This window comes from Melanaphis sacchari, unplaced genomic scaffold, assembly GCF_002803265.2.
Source record: "Melanaphis sacchari strain LSU unplaced genomic scaffold, SCAv2.0 Contig134_pilon_pilon, whole genome shotgun sequence".
Taxonomy (NCBI): Eukaryota; Metazoa; Arthropoda; class Insecta; order Hemiptera; family Aphididae; genus Melanaphis; species Melanaphis sacchari.
In genome coordinates this window covers 1,368,017-1,389,231 of record NW_020270560.1, presented here as the reverse complement: position 1 = coordinate 1,389,231, position 21,215 = coordinate 1,368,017, and the positions used below count along the sequence as shown (strand labels likewise).

At 25.2% G+C, this 21,215-nt stretch overlaps 1 protein-coding gene across 1 annotated transcript; it reads right to left on the bottom strand.

The window, feature by feature from the left end:
* Nucleotides 1-2,769: 2,769 nt before the first annotated feature.
* On the bottom strand, nucleotides 2,770-15,627 carry LOC112591417 (aromatic-L-amino-acid decarboxylase). Its single transcript, XM_025335230.1, has 10 exons — nucleotides 15,507-15,627; nucleotides 9,402-9,496; nucleotides 8,236-8,356; nucleotides 8,050-8,163; nucleotides 6,970-7,089; nucleotides 5,305-5,695; nucleotides 4,446-4,561; nucleotides 3,908-4,000; nucleotides 3,592-3,792; nucleotides 2,770-3,105 (listed from the first exon to the last, which is right to left on the bottom strand). The coding sequence occupies exons 2-10, from the start codon at nucleotides 9,479-9,481 to the stop codon at nucleotides 2,911-2,913; spliced, it is 1,431 nt and encodes a 476-aa protein (XP_025191015.1). The 5' UTR covers nucleotides 9,482-9,496; nucleotides 15,507-15,627; the 3' UTR covers nucleotides 2,770-2,910.
* Between the last annotated feature and the right edge of the window lie 5,588 nt (nucleotides 15,628-21,215).

Sequence of the window (21,215 nt, the reverse complement as noted above, 5' to 3'; positions counted from 1 at the left end):
ATTATGTTGTTGTTTTTTTGTGTGTTATTTTTGATAATGTATTATACTAATAATATAATTAACTTTAATTTTTCCTATGTTTGTTCATGAACTTATACAAGACTATACAATAAAAAACTACTATATTGTGTAAAATTTTAGAAAGTAAGAACAGTTTTTTGCATTATTTTATAATTTCAACTTTTATATTATATTACTATTAGATTAGAGATTTTCATAAATTATTTAAATTAAGCCTCAAAACTTGATATTATAATTTAAATACACATGGTAATTGTTCATGCGTTATAAAAATAAATATATGTGTTTATATTTTAAAACATTTTTTACATTAATTATTATCAAGAACTAAAAGAATGATTTAAGCGTTTTAATAACAATAAAGTAAGTTTAAAATAAACCTTGAAAGTTATTATTCAAGGTGTCTTGGATTCAGTCCACATTTTTAAATTTTTACATATAATTATAAACCAAATTATAGAGTTATATTAAAGAAAAAGTGCAGACAGAAAAAAAAATAAATAAATTGTTACATATATAATAATATTTTAGGGATTAGGAAATATTTGATTTCTTTGAATATATTACAAAATTTTGTGAATTGTGAGAAACAAATACTTATGTATTTTAATTTTTATTTTGGAACCTGCCTTTATAGCATTTTTTTTTTTTTTTTATATTATTTACTAATCAAATAAAATAATTATTTTCTTTCTTATATATTGTAACAAATTTATGTTCCATATTTATAATTTATGATACCTACTTTCTTAAATATTTATTTTTTTAAAGAAAAAGTTATATCATTAATGCTATGTTAATTGTAATAAAAATGTATTCATTAAATATTTAGAGATTGTTGATATGGTCAGGCATATATAGGTCAGGTATATTGGTACTTAATAAACTCAAATATTTTGATTAGCTGTTATTTAGCTAACTTTAATTAATAATTATTATTATTTCATAAAACGAAATGTGTTAGAACTTAAGTATAAGCTATTCATTGTTTGTTCAGATAGTACTTATTCTATTTGAGCATCGCTTGATGTATGAAGCCAAAGTATAGCATGACATGTCAGTATGTCACCAACCACAATCTAAGATCTATTCAAACTGGAGTATGTGGATTTTATGAGATAAAATATAAAGGATGTAATATCAACTATTAATACTAAATATTGTAATATAAAAAATTAATTTAGGTTGAAAAATCTGTTAAGAATTTATTATATTACTGGGGGAAAAACTCTGATAATAAAACAAATAAACTTTAATAAGTTAATTAGGATTCAAATTTATAACACATCCACTGCCTCCACTCGGTACTTATAATGTACAGCTTAGTGGCACCCACTCGTCCAATTTGTTTTTCTAATGGAGATGCAAGTACTCAAATACTTGGTGTCAAGTACATATATGAGTACCGACTTCTTTTTCCAGATCTATTAACATATAAACAGGGCGTTTTTATTGTTTAATTTAATTGTTATATTGGCTTGAAAAAGTAGGTATGCATATGATATTATGTGATAGGATGGCTACTTTTACCTGTTTATTAAACCTAACCTATGCGAATGTGAACTGGTATCCAAATAAAAATTATTATTTTTTCTTACTTCTTTATTTAAAGAATTTTAAATTTATTTTAGATTCACTAATATAGCAACGTGCTAGTTTTTACGGTCATTATTCCACCGAATCATTTGAAATAATATTAACTTAAATTATTTTTTTGACAATATTTGCTAATATTTTTCTTCAGATTTTAATTACCAATCATGTAGCTTTTTTCCTCAACTTAATATTAATATGTCCTTTATTTACAAAATTATCATTGATTATTAATCACATAAATAAAGTAGGTATTTATTTTTTTCACTTTCTAAACATAAATATAATGATAGATTATATTTCGTAATATTGTAACTATGGTATCTTATAAGGTACTGTTTCATGAATAATAAACAAATAAAATGATAATTGATAATACTGATAATTTTTAATAATAATAAATTATTTAAATACACACACATATACACATATAACTGTACGTGTATTATAATATATTTGATTATTTTTAACTAGGCATATGCTTACTATATTATTTAATTTAATGTATAATATTTATATTATATATTGAAAATAATTAAACTTAAAATTTTATTTTATTACAACATATAAACACTAATAAAAGCTAGCTATCATAAGTTATAACATTGAATAGTGTTATCAAACGCGTTTAATAAAAATACAAAAGCAATTTAAGTATTTTGTATCACCATATGACCTAAGTACGGATGCTTTTTAAGCTGTTTCCGTTCTAAATGTATAAATGTGGTAGGTACTTATAATAATAATTAGTAACAATAGTATAAGTATTATGTTTTTGACCTGAAGTATAAACTCTAAAATAAACAAATAATAATATGAATTTAACAATCTTAGTATATGAAATATCTTAAAATGTAAAACGGAAAGATTAATCTAAAAAGTTTACAGTATATTTTTACTATATCTTATATAATATTTAGCAATGTCTAATATTTTTCATAATAAATAAATAATACCTACCTAATTAATTGTATTTGCTATCGTTAGAGCAATACAATAATAGTTTTGTGTTTTTACACTTTAAGGAAAAACAAGATACATACGTAATACTATGACCTTAAAAATAGTATAATAACAATAGGTATTGATTAAAATTTTTTTTTAATGAAGTATCTATCGCAATAAAATGTTGTTTTTCTTTGTATAAGTATGGTTATTAAATTTTGTTTTATTAGTGTTAGTGATATTTTTATTTTATATTTTTCAATACTAGTTTTAAGAATCATTCGTGTTCAATATTTAATACAGAATTCATTTTAGTTGTTACATTTAATCTTAATATTACTAAGACGGATTCTATTGTTTACTTAAAACGGTTTTACCGGCTTCGTTCACTTCGTTCCATGTCACTTCGATATCGTCCATCTGTGTATATCTCGAGCAAATAGCCATACGCAAAAAAAAGGATCCTTTGACTTTTGATGGGACCATATATACTTTGCCTCGTTCATTTATCTCTTTCAACAACGCTTCGTTGAGTTCGTTGGATCCCTACACAATTACTCGTATAAATGATTTGTTGTATTTAAACATAATTATTAAATGCACTGGACAAAATGACACATTAATATTTTTATTTTATCGATAAAACTAAGTAGCCAAATATTTATCTGAGATGCATTATAGTAAATATTTTATAAAATAATTATATTATATAGGTGGTTCAAGTATTTATGAATAAAAATTATAAATTAATTTTACATTATGTCATAATGATATTTCCGTATTTTCGTAATGTATCTATTAAATATTTGTATACATTTTAACTTTATAGGCCTTTAATTATACTAGCCAACATTTGTAATATTTTAATAATATAATACCCAAAGTATAAGATCTAATATTAGATTTAAAAATCTTATTATGGTCATTTTATCCAGCCGTATTCATTATAATATGTGTTACAGTAAAAGTACGAATACCTTAACATATAATATAATATGATATTATTTTAATTTATATGTCTTAGGTCCTAACCTTAATTCTGAAGCACACCAATCCCATAGTAACTTCATTGAAAAGTTCATAGTTTGGATCGTTTTCCAACCGTTTGGCGAATTCAAGCGCAAGATTTATATCTTTTCTGATGGACTTTTGAAGGTTTGCAACACCAATTAGACGGAACACGAACCACATTTTTAGTGAACGAAAACGACGGCCCAACGGTATTTGCCAATGCTTTTCAAAATAAAATTATATTTATACAAATTATCTGAACAAGGGTATAATTGTGTAAGCATTTCCACGATGCCCGCTTAATCTTAATAATTAATTGTTGGAGCATATTACTTACTCTGTAATCCGGCATTTGTCCCTCAAGTTCGTGTTTCAAGTAAAGTGGATCTACGTTGAAAGCATTTATCACGTAATTTGGGTTTCTTAGCCACTATATATAAAAATAATAATTAATAACTATTAATAATATATAAATTATAATGCTATACCTAAGACTTATGAATAGAATATTATTATTAAAAATTGTTTTATTCTATTTAGGCTATAATAGTAATAAAACTAATATAAATTGTCTACATTTGTTTTAATATAATAGTGAATATGAGGTTGGTACCTACTCAATTATTGAATACAAATACGTTCTACGATATTAAAATTTTTCGAAACAGAATTAATATAAATTACATCAATCTTGTACAGGTATTTGTATTCAATAATTGAGTAGGTACCAACCTCATATTCACTATTGTATTAAAACAAATGTAGACAATTTATATTAGTTTTATTACTATTATAGCCTAAATAGAATAAAACAATTTTTAATAATAATATTCTATTCATAAGTCTTAGGTATAGCATTTTTTTTTTTAAATTACCATTGCTGAACAATCAAAAGTAACTTGAAGCCACTTATGAGGATTGAAATTGAATGATTCGACTAATTCTATTCCTTTCATATAATGACGATATTCCGGGCAAACAAATGCAGATCCTGCAATACAAAATATAGTAAATAATTAATTACTTATATTAAAATGTATAACTTTTATAATCCATAGTTATATTGTTTTAATTTTTTTTTTTAACTAAGCAAGTACATCTCGACAGTAAATCTTAATAACTTCGTGTATCAATTGAGAGTTGGAAGGAAATTATCTGCACTAGTTCTCTTGTGTTGAAGGATGCACAGGCTAAGAAAATCAAAAATCACATAGGCAATAATGACTACGATGGGTATTAATTAGCTAGGTATAAGAAATTTATTAGTAATTTATTTTCGGTTAATTTACATAAAATTGATAAATTGGCAAATTTTTAAACATATTTTTTTTTTTGTGTGTTATTTATTTCTGACATTGTTCACGCCGGTCTTAGCTAATCATTAAAATGTATATTATTGTACAACATGAAAGTATTAAATATATAATATTCTAAAATTCAAATAATTGATAATATGAGTTTAATACAGTGTTTGTTTTTTCAAAATATGTGAAAAAATTAAATACTAAACCGAAATATTACATTAGCAGGTATTATAGGCACTGACGGCACCTAAATTGTAATTTGTAGTTAGGTATCGCGCTTGTAAAAACATTTAAAATGATAGGACGCTCGATTATAATAACAGTAAAAGAATTTACCTGATACATTCTAGTAATTTACATCGATTTATATTTGTCCAAAAATGTATTTAACTCACATCACCAAAGATGGCATTAGGTATACTATAATTACCAGCGTACGCGGCGTCCACGTGCACCCAAATGTTCTCGGCGTTGCCCACCTCGGCGATCTCGTCCAGGCGGTCAAACGAACAGCAGCTGGTGGTGCCCAGGGTTGCCACCACGAAGAACGGGATCAGGCCGTCCGCACGGTCCTTGGCGATGGCGTCACGCAACGTGTCGCCGCGAAGCTTGTGCTCTCCGTCCGTTTCCAGGGCGCGGAGCAGCACGCCGCCCAGCAGGCCAGCGCGCTCCACGGACGAATGGGACAGCGCGGACGAGTACGCGACCAGCTTGGGCACGATGTCCACGTCCACGAGCGTTGGATCCGCCTGTTTCAAGATCTGCAATATCCGCGCCTTGGCGCCCAGCAACGCCACCAAAGTGGCTTCGCTGGCCGTGCCCTGTGTTCGTCATAAATGATTATAACATTATTATTTTACTGCGTAGAGTTGTTGGTGCTTGGCTTAGAATCAAGAAGTTAATCAAAAAAATAATAATGATGAAAAACGACACGAAAATAAAGGTATACTGTATAGGTGTTGTAGCGCTGCAGATAAATGAAGAATATAATGATAAAAATTAATTTGTAAAACAATCGATGTGTTGCATAAATTAATTCTATTTTAATTATTAATAGGCTAGGTTGAACATTTTTTATATTCAAATGCATTTAGGAATGTCTTCAATTATAAACAAAATAATACATAATGTTATGATCTGAATGTATTTAAATAGCATTCTACTTAAGTATGATTTTTTAGTATTTATTATAATCGATGATAGATCCAGTGATCGTCATCAGGAAACCCACTACTAATATTAAAATAACCATAAAAATCAAAAAAGAAAATTTGAAAATAAATATAATTTGATTGTTTATATTTATTTAGTTTTAAAAATTTGACAATCGCCTCTACTGTAGTCGTACCTTACATATCAAGTATGAATTTAAATTTTTTATCAACCGGTACCTGAATACTTAATGATCGTCATGACATCAATAAAATAAAATTATTATATTTATATTATAGTACTCAGTTATAGCGTCAAGAATCTAACTATAAACAGGTTTTTAGAACAGCATATTTTGAAATTTGTAAAATGTTTAAATTCAACAGTGTAATTTTCAAGGTTCGGTAAATACTAACTTAAACATTTTATAACATTTATTTTTACACTTATATTAGATTTAGATAAAATATCATGTGTAGTGCAATAATTAATATTATTGATATAAATACAAATTTTTAAAACGGCGAAATAACTAGTCATAAAATATCAATTTATTTATCTTAAGATTTTATTATAAGCTAACAAATAAGTTATTTTTCATTAGATAAAAGTTACTAAGAAAATCTATAATTATAGTATAATAAATTAGAGGCTTAAAGTATATAGTTTTAGTTTTTACATTTCAGTTAAAGAAAACTACCTGTTTTTAAATAAACCTTTTTTTCAGTGTCACTTTATGAACATCAAATCATTTTGTTCATATAAAAAGTGAAATAAACTTTAAAAGTTTAAACATTTAATTATTTTTCCATTTATATTTTATTATAATTTAATAATCGAAACGTTAACTGTGACGCATTTTTAATATATATATATATATATAGATTAGATCTTTAAATATATAAACATATTTGAGTTATTAATAGTGTTGCAACATGCCCACCTGAATTACTCCACCTCCTCCCAGGCCAGCAGAGGCTAAGAAGATTTCCGGTAAGCCTATCATTTTAGCCAACCAATCCATCATGACCACTTCCAATTCAGTACACGCTGGGCTTGATATCTAAAGCACATAATTATATGAATTTATTTAGTGACCAGCTAATAATAAATGGATTCACATTACTTAATTAAAATCAAGAATTCACGTATATGTTACATTCAAAAATAATGCATTCAAATTACATTTTAAATAAATTTTATATGCGTGATGTTTACAAATATAATTATACGTATGAATAATAAATTAATAACTATTACAGTGCTGAGTCATATTAAGATCTTAATAATAATAATAATAATAATTTTGTTGATGTCGTATTGACATACTATCGTCTATTATTTTAAAGTTAACAGTTCGAACATGAAATTGCATTAATTTCGTATTTACATTCATGATAAATTGACTGTGAATATTTAAATGCATTTATGAGTGCATTGTGAATTTATCCTAACACTGATAATAAGTACCTATGTTTAACACTTATCATTTTTGTTAAAATTTCATCAAGTAAAAAAAAAAACACTCATAATCCACAATAGCTTTTATCAACTATTGATTTAAAATTGTGTCACAGTATAATAGATTTAAGATCAAACAATTAAGTTAAAATACAATATGAACGAATTAAATGCGAATAATGTGATTAGTAATAAGTTATAATCAAAAACTAATATTATTATATTAGATTTGAATTTTGAAAATAAAAATAACGGTAAGTAGGTTAAGTAAAACTGACTTACAGATGTATTTTTAGTTCATATTTATTAATTATTACATACCTAAGTATATGATGTATAACTTTCAAAGATTTAAGACAATACTAGTAAATCAATAAAAAAACTTGATAATAATACATATCTTGAAGACTAGAATTGTAGGTATTTATAAATAAGTAATATTAACAAAAGTTTTATGTATTCTAATCTTCATCCATTGCTTATTCAAAATAATTAGTTTAATTTTTTACAAAAAATCATTAATAATTCTTGTGAATTGTCAAAGTTTAATTAATGACTTTACCCATGAAAATCCTATGCAAGCAATTGAATCGCTCAGTATGTCAGCAACGATGGCCGGGTAGCTGTTTGCAGTAGGGAAATAAGCGTGAAATCTTGGAGAATGCCAATGAGTAACCTATAAAAATAGACAAACGAATTACACAATTAATAAAATTAACTATTAGAAATTAGAATATGGAGTGTTTACCCCTGGCATGATTAGTTTTTCGACGTCAGACATCACATCTTTCCAGTTTTCAGGATCATTAGGCGCCTCGGTTGGTAAAAGTGGTCTTAAGTAACCAGGTTTTACCGATGACAATACTTTCCTGTAATATAAATTAATTTCATAAAATAACATCGTAATATTACGTCGACAAGTATTAGTCAACAAATTCCCTAGTTCTAAAACATTTTATACACAGAATATAAATATAAATTACATATTTTGTTGGTAATCATATAAATAAAATGCACTAAACATTATCGTTTAACAATATTTTAATATAACAACATTTTTAGAAATATTCACAAAACCTGTTAAATATTTTAGTATTATGCATGTTTCCTTGAAATAAATATCTTATAATGATAGAAAACTAAATATTTATATCAACATTACAATATATTAAAGATCAAATTAATAAAAATAGTTTAGTTCGTAAGTCGTTAAATAAACATACCTAGGTCTAATGTAAATTGTAATTATTTATCACATTTATATGTAGTAATTAATGGACATTAATTCTTACTCCGGGATTAAGAAATGCATGTAAATGCTTTAATGCGAATTAAAGTATACTTAAAACCATACCACAGAGTAACTTACCTCTATGGACTATATCTTTGATCATGGAATCCAAAGAATAAAACATAAATTAAAAAACATTCACATTAACTTTTAATTTTATTCAACATCTAATCTTGATATTTTAGGTGCATATAAACCCGTTCCCTAACGCGCATTAACTTAATGCGTATTAAGTTAATGCGCATTAACTGCTGCATATAAACGTGGTAATTGTTTAAAATATTTACCTAGGATCCTTTATGTCCTAATTATTTTTTTATTTACATAGCTACCTATACGTAACAACTAATAGTAAATTAGTATTTTTTTAAATTAATTTATTAATATAATAAGATAATAATATTTATATTATAAAAACTATATGCATTTATATTCTTCATATTTTGTGGCGTGATTTGCCAAATTAAGTATACTCTTAAAATCAATAACAATAAATTAAAGCCTTGAAAGTTTTCATTTATTGTCAATGTATATTGCAAAATTGCAAACAATAAAACGTAAAGAAATATTTATTGTACTAAATGTTACTTGAAAAAATAAGTAATAAACATTCTATCACTTACCGATCTCGAATGTTTTCTAAATAATTTCCCACGTAATCGATCATGTCTGTCGAAAATTCTTTGAACTCTTTGAATTCCATTTTATATTTTTTGAACTAAAAATAAAAATAGTTTATTTTTAGGATTACATTTAAATATGCAACTATTAATTAATTGTTTCAATTTGAAAATGACTTAATAATGTAATTTATAATATAAATAGTTATAAGAAGATGATATTATTCGCATATTGGAATTGGGTCAATGATAAACTATAGCTCCCAAAAAATATGTATATTTATAAATATATTAATCATCTTAATATATTATTACCTTATTTAAGTATTACCTATCAATTATCACAACTCGTATCAAATTCGAAAGTGGTAATTATTGCATTTAAATTTATGAAAGATCAAAATATCGTAAAATGTTTTCTGATATTTTATTAAATAATATTATTTAATTTTCAATATCAATATTGCATATTTGTATAAAAATTATAGAATTAATTATTGAATATTGAAATAAAACCTCATTTGTTGTTTAAAAATTAAACACAATTGGGAAATTGAATGAGCGTCAATTTTCAAGTTCATTAATAATTACCCCACCTAATTTCATACTAAAACATTTATATTTGTTAATAATTTATAAGTTATAAATATTATTATTGTTGTTAGTTATTACTCAAAGTATGATAAATAATAACCATAACTATTAAAGTATTTACCATCATTATTTAAAATATATATAATATACATAATTTGTGCACCTTAATGATTTTTTTTTTAATTAATAAATTACAACAGGTTTGCTAAAATTAAATAGAACTATTGAGTTTCAAGTTTAAATGCAATTAAAATATATTTTTCTATAATAATAATTTACTTATTTTTTAGATTATACATATAGATATTCAAGTATTTCTTACATAAATAAAACTAATATGAATCAAACGAGTTTGGTGAAATAATAACAATAATAATATAATGTAATTACTACTATTACACGCATAAATTTGAACAGTTAAAAAAGTTGATTGAAACAATTATCTTTGTTTTTAAATCAATTGAAGACACAACGTAATACTATATTATTTCATGCTTGTCACTCTTGTATAGAATTTAATACAACTCAATAATTTTTGAGACACTGTATTATAATTTATAAATACTTAAAAACATAATACAACTTTTAACATCATAAAATTTGTACCTACATGTCTAAATGTTGTATCTATTAGAATAGTGAGTTTAGGTCAATAGACGATTGGTTTACGTACCTATACAGTTTATAGCTTACAATTTATGTACATAAAAATATACATAAATATTATGAGCCAATATAAATTATAATTATTAACTTATATATTTGATACGTTTAATTTTAATATATACAGTAATAACTAATAACTAATAAGTAATGATATGTCTTTTTTATATTTGTATTTAATTTAATCCTAGATGAAACAAATAACAAATTTCAAATTAAAAATTATTATTTAACATAATTTCTGTAAATATTTTATTAAAAATATAAGTTTAATAAACATATTATATTTCAATGTTTTGTAATCTGAATAAATGTATTATTCGGGTTAATTGGGTTAAATAATATTATGTGCAATATTTCTAATCAATAATTTTCTTATTAGTGACTTGCCATAAAATAAATTAATGAATATAAAAAATATTTTGTTTTCATTTGTCATTCAATAGTAGGGTAAACCTTAAAGAATAAATTATATAGTCTAATAGTCTAAATAACATTTATACCATAATTGATATTATTAATTTTTTTTTTGTTGGCTTAATACTTTAACTGAGTCTTTTAGATAAACACAATAGTTTATATAGTTTATGTTATAAAACCATTTTTACCAATGAAAGAATTAGAAAAATATTTAAGTACCTCTATGGTCTTCTATTAAATATAATAATTATGAGAATTATGTAACATTATAAATAATAATACGATTAAGCGTATGCAATGTGATAAAAGCATATTTTAATTTAATGGAAATATTATGTTCATAAAAATTAGATATATAATGAGTTATGATTTAAATATTAATTAGAATGTTCTTAGATCTAATGCATTTTTATATTTTAGGTTTTAGGGTTATTTATTATATTATACTAACTCAATTGCCTATTTTTGTTTTCATAAAAACAAATTGAATATCATGAATATCGAAATATTTGAACTATAGATAATTTATATTATTAGTAAATAAGAAAAACCAAAGTAGATCGTAAAACCAGTTCCGAATACCTTGAACTACATTTTTTAGTGGACAAGTGAGGTCATGTGTGCACCAAGAGATATCACAATCGAATATACAATCGCTAAATCAAATCATTATTTTTTATGCCTAAATAATACCTAATTTGTAAGACCCTTTCACCTGTACCCCCGGAAGTAAACAGTCTCCGTGTCAGGGTCCATTTGTCCAAACAATAATGATAGTAATGATACATGTTTAGATATCATGACATTATATTGAAAATAAAACATATTTAATTTATAAAAGCTGTTTTACGTAAAAATGTATTTCATTTTAGTACAATACCGTAAGTATTGATTTATAATTTGATTATATTAAAACACTTAGTCAACTCGATTCAATAATATTTCTTGATAATAATAAAAATTTTTATTATATTACACTACATTATGGCATCAGATAGTATATATATATACTGTAAAAATTGTATGCATATATGTTATAATACTATATATATTTATAAGGGGTATGATATTAAGTACCAATTATGTTAACATTAGGTGATTATCTATTGAAATCAATTAAGCTGGTATCTATATAGTAGGACCTACAGCAGTACGACCAGTTTTTTTTTTAAATATGGATGGTTCATAACATTTATTTATAACTAATTACATCATATTAGAATAGTAAACTAAATTTGTAATTAATTAAACAATTATTCAATACTTAAAAGTTTAATTGATGAGCGAGTATAGCAAAAAAGTTTTTAATTAATTTTTAAACATATATTTCATTTTTTTTTCTATTATACACCTTTAACTGATATTAAAAATATTTTTAGTTGTATTTATACAAATATTTTATTGTAATAAGACAGTTCGAGACAGTTAACTGTAGCCAGTAAGTCTAAACATAATAATTTAATACCGATGAATAATATTTGTAAATAACCTTGGTATATTTATAATAAATTGTATAGTTCACATAATATAGGTGCGTAGTATTACTTCCTTGGATGACGTTTTTATATGTATGAAACACTGGGAAAATACATGAAGACCGGCTTAAAAAGATAAAAAAAACATGTTCTAATAATCATTTACTATAGGGTTGAATGTATGGAATTTTTATCTATTAAAAAAATTATGTGTGTTTAAGTCCTTTCACTAAATGGGTTCAATAATGCACAACTCAATTGTACTCAATCAAGTAAGTATATCTTTCTATAAATGGGTTAAGGACATTTTTTTCCATCGTTATACAAGAAAACTTATTTCGTAATTTGGCTGCCTCACCAACTTAAAACTATATTATTCATAATTCGTATCCCTATCTATATCTCGATGTTATTTAATTTTATAATCAAATTTAATTCATAGAAAAAAGTGATATTTTTCTTATACTAATAAATATCATTTAGTTCCGATTACAATTTTATTACATTGCATCGTAATTATTAATTATTATTACATTAGCTAAACTTATACTTTTGAATCTATTACGATATATTTTAAACATGAACCATAGTATATATTATAAATAAACGTATACCTATGCTTTATTTTAAGAATGCCATATTAACATAAAAATATTATATCATTAATTTTATCAATGCCACACGTGGTACAATTGTTTTTTAATAAAAGTATTTACAACGATTATGATGTTAATTCGATTTTATTTATTTATAATACAATTCATAAACGCTTGACTCTATACGCCATATTATTATAGTATAAACTATGAAGATAATATTATATGTATACGTATCGCTGTAACTTTGGAAGGGACGTAGCCCTCAATATGCATTTTTAAACCCTATTAAGGCATTGAAAAAAAAAAAAGTTTGCGCAGAAACAATTATAATGGTTCACAAAAATGTAAAATATGATTGATTTTTTTCTCGTATTAAGACGTACATAATAATATAAGGTCGATCATGTCATAAAAATGATTCAGCTATATCAAACATATAGAAAAAGAATAAGATTAATAATAAATTATCTTTGATAATATTTTAAAAGTAATTGTTTCTAAATACGAGCATACACAATTATAAAATATTAAATACACTTAAAGTAGGATAATAAATATATACTTATTTTATTGTTTACTTTTGATTTTCGAGAATTATTTCTAATGACCTTTGGCTTTAGCTCATTTTGAACTTCGATTCACAGGACTCAAGCCCTCGAAAGGCTATAACTACAGATTTTAAATTCCATATCCTAGTTACGCCTGTATTTTTATTTGTTTATGCTTTTTGCACACAGCACTAAAAATAATTTCCAATAAGACAGCAGCAAATAAAATATATTTGAAATTGAAGTTTGTTAATGTTTGGATTTATTATAAATTATAATCATTAATATGGACAACACAATAATAATTAAAGCTAATGTTTTCTAAGAATTATTTTCTTTATGAAAAATAACTTAAGTGTAATAATCACCTGCATTTACCTATATTACATAAATATTGATCTAATAAAATGCTTCTTCGACTGCAATAAATCCAAAATTAATTTCATTAAAACACAATTAGCGTAATATTTTTGATAATACTTAGTTTATCATATCCAAAAAGTCCCTCAAATTACCCAAAATATTTAAAATACAAAGACCAATATTTTAAAGTTGTGCATTCTTATAGGCATATATTTAAATTAATTCTATAATAACGTGCCGACACCCACTTAATATAAAATGACCTGTGTACATGACTAAAATTGATAAACAATTTTTACTTACTATTACAGCAGCATGTATTATACCAGTATACATTTAACAATAATATTATAAGACATGCGGAGCGTTTAACATTTAAATTTTTTCTCTATCAGACTATCAACTATATAAATTTATTGATTTACATATTATATGATATAATATATCGATACAACACTTAACACTTGTCATTTTTTTGTTTTCCTGCATTTGCTTATAAGAACATATATAACTATTAGAACCAATTAAGTATTATTATATTTTGTCAGTTATATAAATTCGTTTATAATCGCATTAGTAAGCAGACTATTAGGTAAAAACCAAGATATTTTCACTTTTATATGAAGTATATAAATATTTATGTAGTGAGCACAAAATGTACAAATAATTTAAATTTAAAACTATTTTGTATTATTATTTACATCGATAAAATTATACATAGTGACATACAGCGAATAACAATTCGTAATCGTAATAATTGATAAGATACAGAAAAGGCGAATAATTGTGCACGGTTGTTCAATACAAAAAAATATTTTGTTTAAAAATGAGTAGAATCGAGAATGTTTTCCATCTTATATTCTAATATGTGTAGTTTATGCCTGTGTATATTCTTAAATAACCGTTCTGAATTAAAATAATATATTATCATATTACAAACTGTATTTATTGTAGTCAAATTTAACTACCAGTATAGGCTGTAATTTTTTTCAGATAAATTAATGTAAGCTATGTATGGACTTTTAACACTGTAATTATTTAGATAAAAAGCCAAAACGAATACATTTAAAAACATAAATTCAGAAATGAAAATTTACTATAAATACCGTTATTTCAAATTTATATATCTTCCGGGTACTTTTATAAATTATAATTAAAAAAAAAAAAAAAGAAGAAGAAATGCCGAATCGAATTTAAAAAAATTTGTCTATCGATCGAACGCGCGGACGCAGATAATTGTGGCCGCAAATCGTACTCTTGTACCTGCAGGGTAAAAAATGCGCGAAAAATGTAAATCCTTATTTTAAATACACAGCGGGAAAAAGCGTTGAAAAGATAAAATTACTAACGATCGGAAAATAAAACAATACAGCGACGGACGCGATAATATTATACAGTAGCGCCTAGGTGCATTATTTTTAATATTATTACTATTATTATATTTACTTATTCACTCGTGGGCACTCCGGGCGAAAGACTGCTGCGGCGGACCGTGATTGCGGGTAAGCGACTTGGACAGAAGTGAGCGTCGGGATCGGCGGCGGGCTTAAAGCTACAAGTGCGTGACTACATATATATTGTAATAATACGCGCGCCGCCGTGTGCACTCCACTCGGGCGCGACCGACACGATTTGACGATTTGACCGTGGACGGGGTGGCGGCCGTGTGTCTGCGCCGCCGTGGTAGGGAGAGGCGAGCGCTTAATGTGGGTCTTATTCGTATAAAATGTATAATAATAATAATATATATGTCGCCGAACGGCCTTCTATGTGTGTGTGTGTGCGCGTATGAAATATACGCGTCTTTTACCGGCCGAAGAGCCTTTTACTGCGATTATTAACCGCCCGTGCAGTCTCCGTCGACCCTTTCTCTCTCGGTCTATCATCCGCGACGGTAATCGGCCGATATCGATTCGAGTGCACGACGACTTGCCCGCACAGACTTCACTGTCGGCGAAGAAGGTGGATTATATTTTTTTCGCTCCACTTTCCATCAAAGTATAGGTACTCTCATTTGTAGGCAAATAATAATGGGTATTCGATATTGACTACAACATTATAATGCGTTTATCAACAATTATTGTTATTTGCAGTGCTCTCCGCTCTCATCAGTCGCTCTCTGCGGATCCGTTGCAGTGATTCCTTCGAGACCGCAGAGCTCGGTCCCCGATGAACAATGTATTGTTAATAATCTCAGATTTCGTACAAATAAAGGAAAAAAGAAAAAAATGATAGTATTGAAAGTCGTCGCGAGGGATGTTTTAATGTAGCTACTCCATTTTAAGGAGAGAAGGGAATGCAACACCGCAACTACTCTCGGTTGTAATATCTCATAACTGCAGACGATAAACTATACCTATACGTATTTTGAGCATTACGAATGACACACGCTGCAATGAAACTTGTTAACACCAATAGGTTTATTAGTAAATTAATTTATATACCGTATAGCAATGTACGCGGCCCGGATTAAGTCATTTGGGGACCCCGAGCACTTTTTCTACAATATAGAGAAAACGTGACATTATATAGTTATTTGGTCATACATGAGAAATAAATAATAAATTTACAATCATTTAAAAAAATTATTTTTATTTTTTCAGTATTAATAATGCGTATTTAATAACAATGTCATAAAATACATGAAATAAATAATTATTTAAATCATATAATTGTATAAAATATTGAAAATAATTTATTAAATTAATACATTTTTGGAAATTTCTTAAGTTTAGCCAATAAAGTACATTGGTGATATAGGTATAAGTAATGATTATTTTTAAGTGAAAAAATGTTTTAAAATAATTATTAATATGGAGAGAACTCCTTATATTATTATTAATTTAATATTTTACTTTAATCAATTGATCATAACTTATAAGTTATAATACATATCCAAGATAGCACAATTTAAATTTAAAGTACCTACCTATTTACAAAGTACTTACTATATACAATATTATATTACCTATTATAAGAACTTATAATAGACATAACCAATTGGTAAAGATATGTATAGTATCAACTTATCAAATCAGAATTAATGTTATAAATTTAATGTTTTATAATATTTTTCCATAGTTACTAATAAACAACAAATATGTTTATATGTTTAAACTTAGGCTCAAGTATTCAATATTATAGAATTACTCTTTGGTTCTTGAACAAAATAGCTGATAAGAAATTTAACACTGAAAATCCAAAACTCCAGACTTGACACATTAATTTGATTTCTCCATTATAGAGATGGTCATGTAACGCATCCTACCTGCTTAAAACCACCACTGAAAATAACTTTAACTCGCAGGCGCACAACTAAAAGTATATATCTATGTAATATTTTGCTAAGTGAAACTTTGACGCAAACGTTCTTAATGTTCTAATGAATATAGACCAATTTTCAGTTACAATTCTTAGCGATAACGGATAAATAATAAAAGGTACGCGTGAGATAATGTCAATAGCAATTATTATTGTGTACGTCTACTGGAAAGTGTAAACACGTACATTATTGTTATTAACGTTTAGTAGATACCTACACCCGGATATTAGTATTTTTGGTTTTTATGTCACTTCCACAATAAAATTGGACTGTAGAGAATTAGTCTTCGAAATCTTGCTAAAGCATGGCACATAATAAACCATAAAATAACTACCATTGATCAAAGTAGGTACTAGACTCTCAGTCCAATTAGCAAAGACGAGTACCTACTTCATGGTGATCAAATATCACTAACAGATATATTAGTGTTCTATACTTTTGATGAAAAGTAATACATTATGATAATTTAATGTAACCTTTTGAGCTCAAATAAATAATCATAATGTATTTAGTCTATACTTAACAAAAAAAAAAGATGCAGTTAATAATTTAGCATATGTAACGACATAATATAAACACGCGTAAGAGGGTAAATTTATGCTTACAAGTTATTAATTAATAATTTATGACTGATTAACTAGATACTCGTTTAAATTTTAATCTTATAATGTGTTTTTTTGCGTTTGTCATCATCTTTTAGGGCAGTATAAATTCCCTGGTTTTCAATTTTGATAGAGAATTGGATTTAGTTGATACTATGGGAAGTAAAAAAAAAAATTCCAGTAGTTTTTAAAATAATTAAAAAAATCAAACAAAACATTAAAAAAATATAAATATTTTTACCTAAATCAAGTTTTTAACAAAATTGATTTTTTTTAGTAATTAAAAAAATTAATAACTGTAAATATTTGAAATTTTGAGCAAGTATTTATATTATCATTTCCTATACATGGCATGTTTTTCAAAATATTTTGAATTTTTTTAAACTATATATAGGCATGAGCAATTTTCATTTTTTTTTTTTTTTTTTTTTTTTTAGTTTTATTTCTATAAATATCTATATAAAAATGTTCATTTAGTTAAAAAGCTTAAAAATTGAATTGAAAATCACATTTAAATTGTTATTAATTATATAAACATATTTAAAATACTAAGGCACAATTTATTTTTAATATATAGACGTTTGAATTTCAAATTTAGACGAAATTACAAGTATTTGAAAGATGTTAATTATCTAGTTATAAGTCAAAAACATTAGTTGAAACTTAAAACTTACGTAAATTATGAATTTTACTATATGGAACGATATTTTTAAAATATTTAGATTGATTTAATGAAATTACTTATTTATATTATTATACAGTGATGTATAAATATATATTATTATAATAATTAAACACCTATTAAGAATATAATAGATACAATGTTTTTGGAAAAAATTAAATCAATCTAACGTATTTAACTTAGAGTAAAATAAATGACTTAATAGTTATTACATCAAAATAAATATCATAAAATATACTTTGTGAAACGTATATGCGTATACTTATACTCGTATAGGTAGACAAATCGTTTCCCTTCAGATTCATTTTTCATGTACAAGTATAGTGATTCAAATATATCAAATTAAACACACAGTAGCTCACTCAACACCTATCGAACATTAAAGCGGTGTCTACTCGTCTACATTTTTTATTGACAATAATACACTTTAAAAATGTTAACGTTTTAATATTCTTTAATACGTAGGGAAAAAACTTTATCTATTATATAATTATGTTAATACTAATAATAATAATATTTATTAATACCTATCTAATGACTCTTTTTTATTCATAGCTACCATTTTAATAATTTAATTTATCAACAAATTTTCGAAATTACCTATATAGCTACCTAGACTTGTTCTTACATTAGTTCATAAATATACGAGTATGATATTATTTTTGAAGGATTTTAAAATTTGAAATTTTATCTAGTTGAAAAATTGCAAAATATAATGATCAAATTATAAATGTGTTCGATCATATAAAAATGAAAACCCTTTAGACATTTTTTACTCTTCTACTCAATCATCAAATTCATTAAAATTTAGTATTTTTTTTTTTTTTTATTTTTTTTTTTTTTTTAGAATTAATGAATTTTTAAGTGTGAAAAACTTGGTTAAAGTAAAATTAGCTACTCATTAGTAGTACTTCAGATAAACTTTGACTGACTAAAAATAAATATAATTGTTCTTTGAAATACATAAAAAAACTTTGTATAAACTCTATAAAATATATAAAACAAATTATTATGTAATATTGTAATAATATAAATATGAAATCAGTTAAGATAAAATTATGCAATAGGTATGTATTATTCATATTATTAGTCTGGTTAAACCACCATCTTTATAACAACAATAAAACAGCCGTTCACACAATATATTAATTAAAATAATTTATGATAGTAAAATGTATTAAAATAATAAGAAATATCATGGGAAGACTGTAATATTATACAAAGATTTTGGCTCTACTTCAAAACCTTATGTAGTATAGCAAATAAATAATGTTATAATTCAAGAAATTCATAATATTATGTCAGAGTAAGTAGACGATGAATATAAATATGTAATTACAGAAGATATTCGAAATTTTTAATGAGGATTTTTTTATTAAAAATAATCCTTAAAATGATAATATAATAATAGTGATTGTTAAGGTTATGTTTACAAAATTATAAAAGGTTTTAAGCACTTAAAAGCAAGTTAATATTGATTCAATCAAATTTTAAATTAACTTCCTATTTTAATATTATCTTTTAAATCTAGTTATTTTTTTTATTTTGAGTGTGCCTTATTATTTCAAGTGCATATAGAGTATAGACGTATAGTAAAAGTATTAGGTATATAAGTATCTATAAGAGTATGAAATTAAAATATTAATAAATATACCAACAGAAAAACTCAAAAATGGAGCATGCACAATATTAGAAATATAATATGTTAGAAATTGTATTTGTCTGGAAAAATATCTAATCAGAAATGTATTTTTCATGAACTATATTTTACAATATCATTTTTAATTGGAAAATTATTTGGTTAGAAAAATATTTTATCAGAAAACCATTTAATAGAAACAATTTTTTTCGGAATTTTTTTTCCAAGTACAGTAGAACTTCGATTAACCGTCACTGTCGGGACCGGGGCTATGACGGTTAATCGAATAGACAGTTAACGGAAATTTTGCAAAAAAAAAAAACGTGTACATACATATACACACATTTATTATATTTTTACGTGTGTGTACACGACACATAAACTACGAAAACACTAATACACACGGTACACACTTACACGTAGGCTGTACGTTGGTCACTGATTAAATTACAATACATACACACATAAATTTATAGTTCGTTTATCATGTTTATCGTTCATATTGGATATGTACATATTACAAACTATTTTTATACACTTTATAGTTACTGTGTTGGGCACCACGACGAGTTTATCACAATCGTCTAATCGCCTAATTATTTTTTTTTTCGGCGATGACCGATGACGGATAACAGAGAGTGACGGTTAATCGAAGTTCTACTGTACTACATTTTTAAGAACTATGAATTTTAATTCAGTGATTCATCATTATTGTACATTAAAAACGATTCTGGACTGAAACGGTCTGTCAATCTATTTCACTAGATTTATTTCGTAATATATTTTTTGATAAAGCTATTAAAGTCGTTTATTTTACTTTTTTAGTATTACTTTAGGTTGATAAAATTGTTTCTGAAAATATTGAATTTATTCTATTATTATAATATTATGTTATCAATTTTTTGAGTTA

What these genes read in the sequence shown, in the direction of transcription:
- LOC112591417 (XM_025335230.1), bottom strand. Translation starts at nt 9,481, where the DNA reads ATGGAATTCAAAGAGTTCAAAGAATTTTCGACAGACATGATCGATTAC. An exon ending in GAGGAGGTGGAGTAATTCAG is followed by an intron (nt 5,696 to 6,969) that starts GTGGGCATGTTG and finishes TGACGAACACAG; the next exon opens with GGCACGGCCAGCGAAGCCAC. An exon ending in CGTGGACGCCGCGTACGCTG is followed by an intron (nt 4,562 to 5,304) that starts GTAATTATAGTA and finishes TTTGTATTGCAG; the next exon opens with GATCTGCATTTGTTTGCCCG.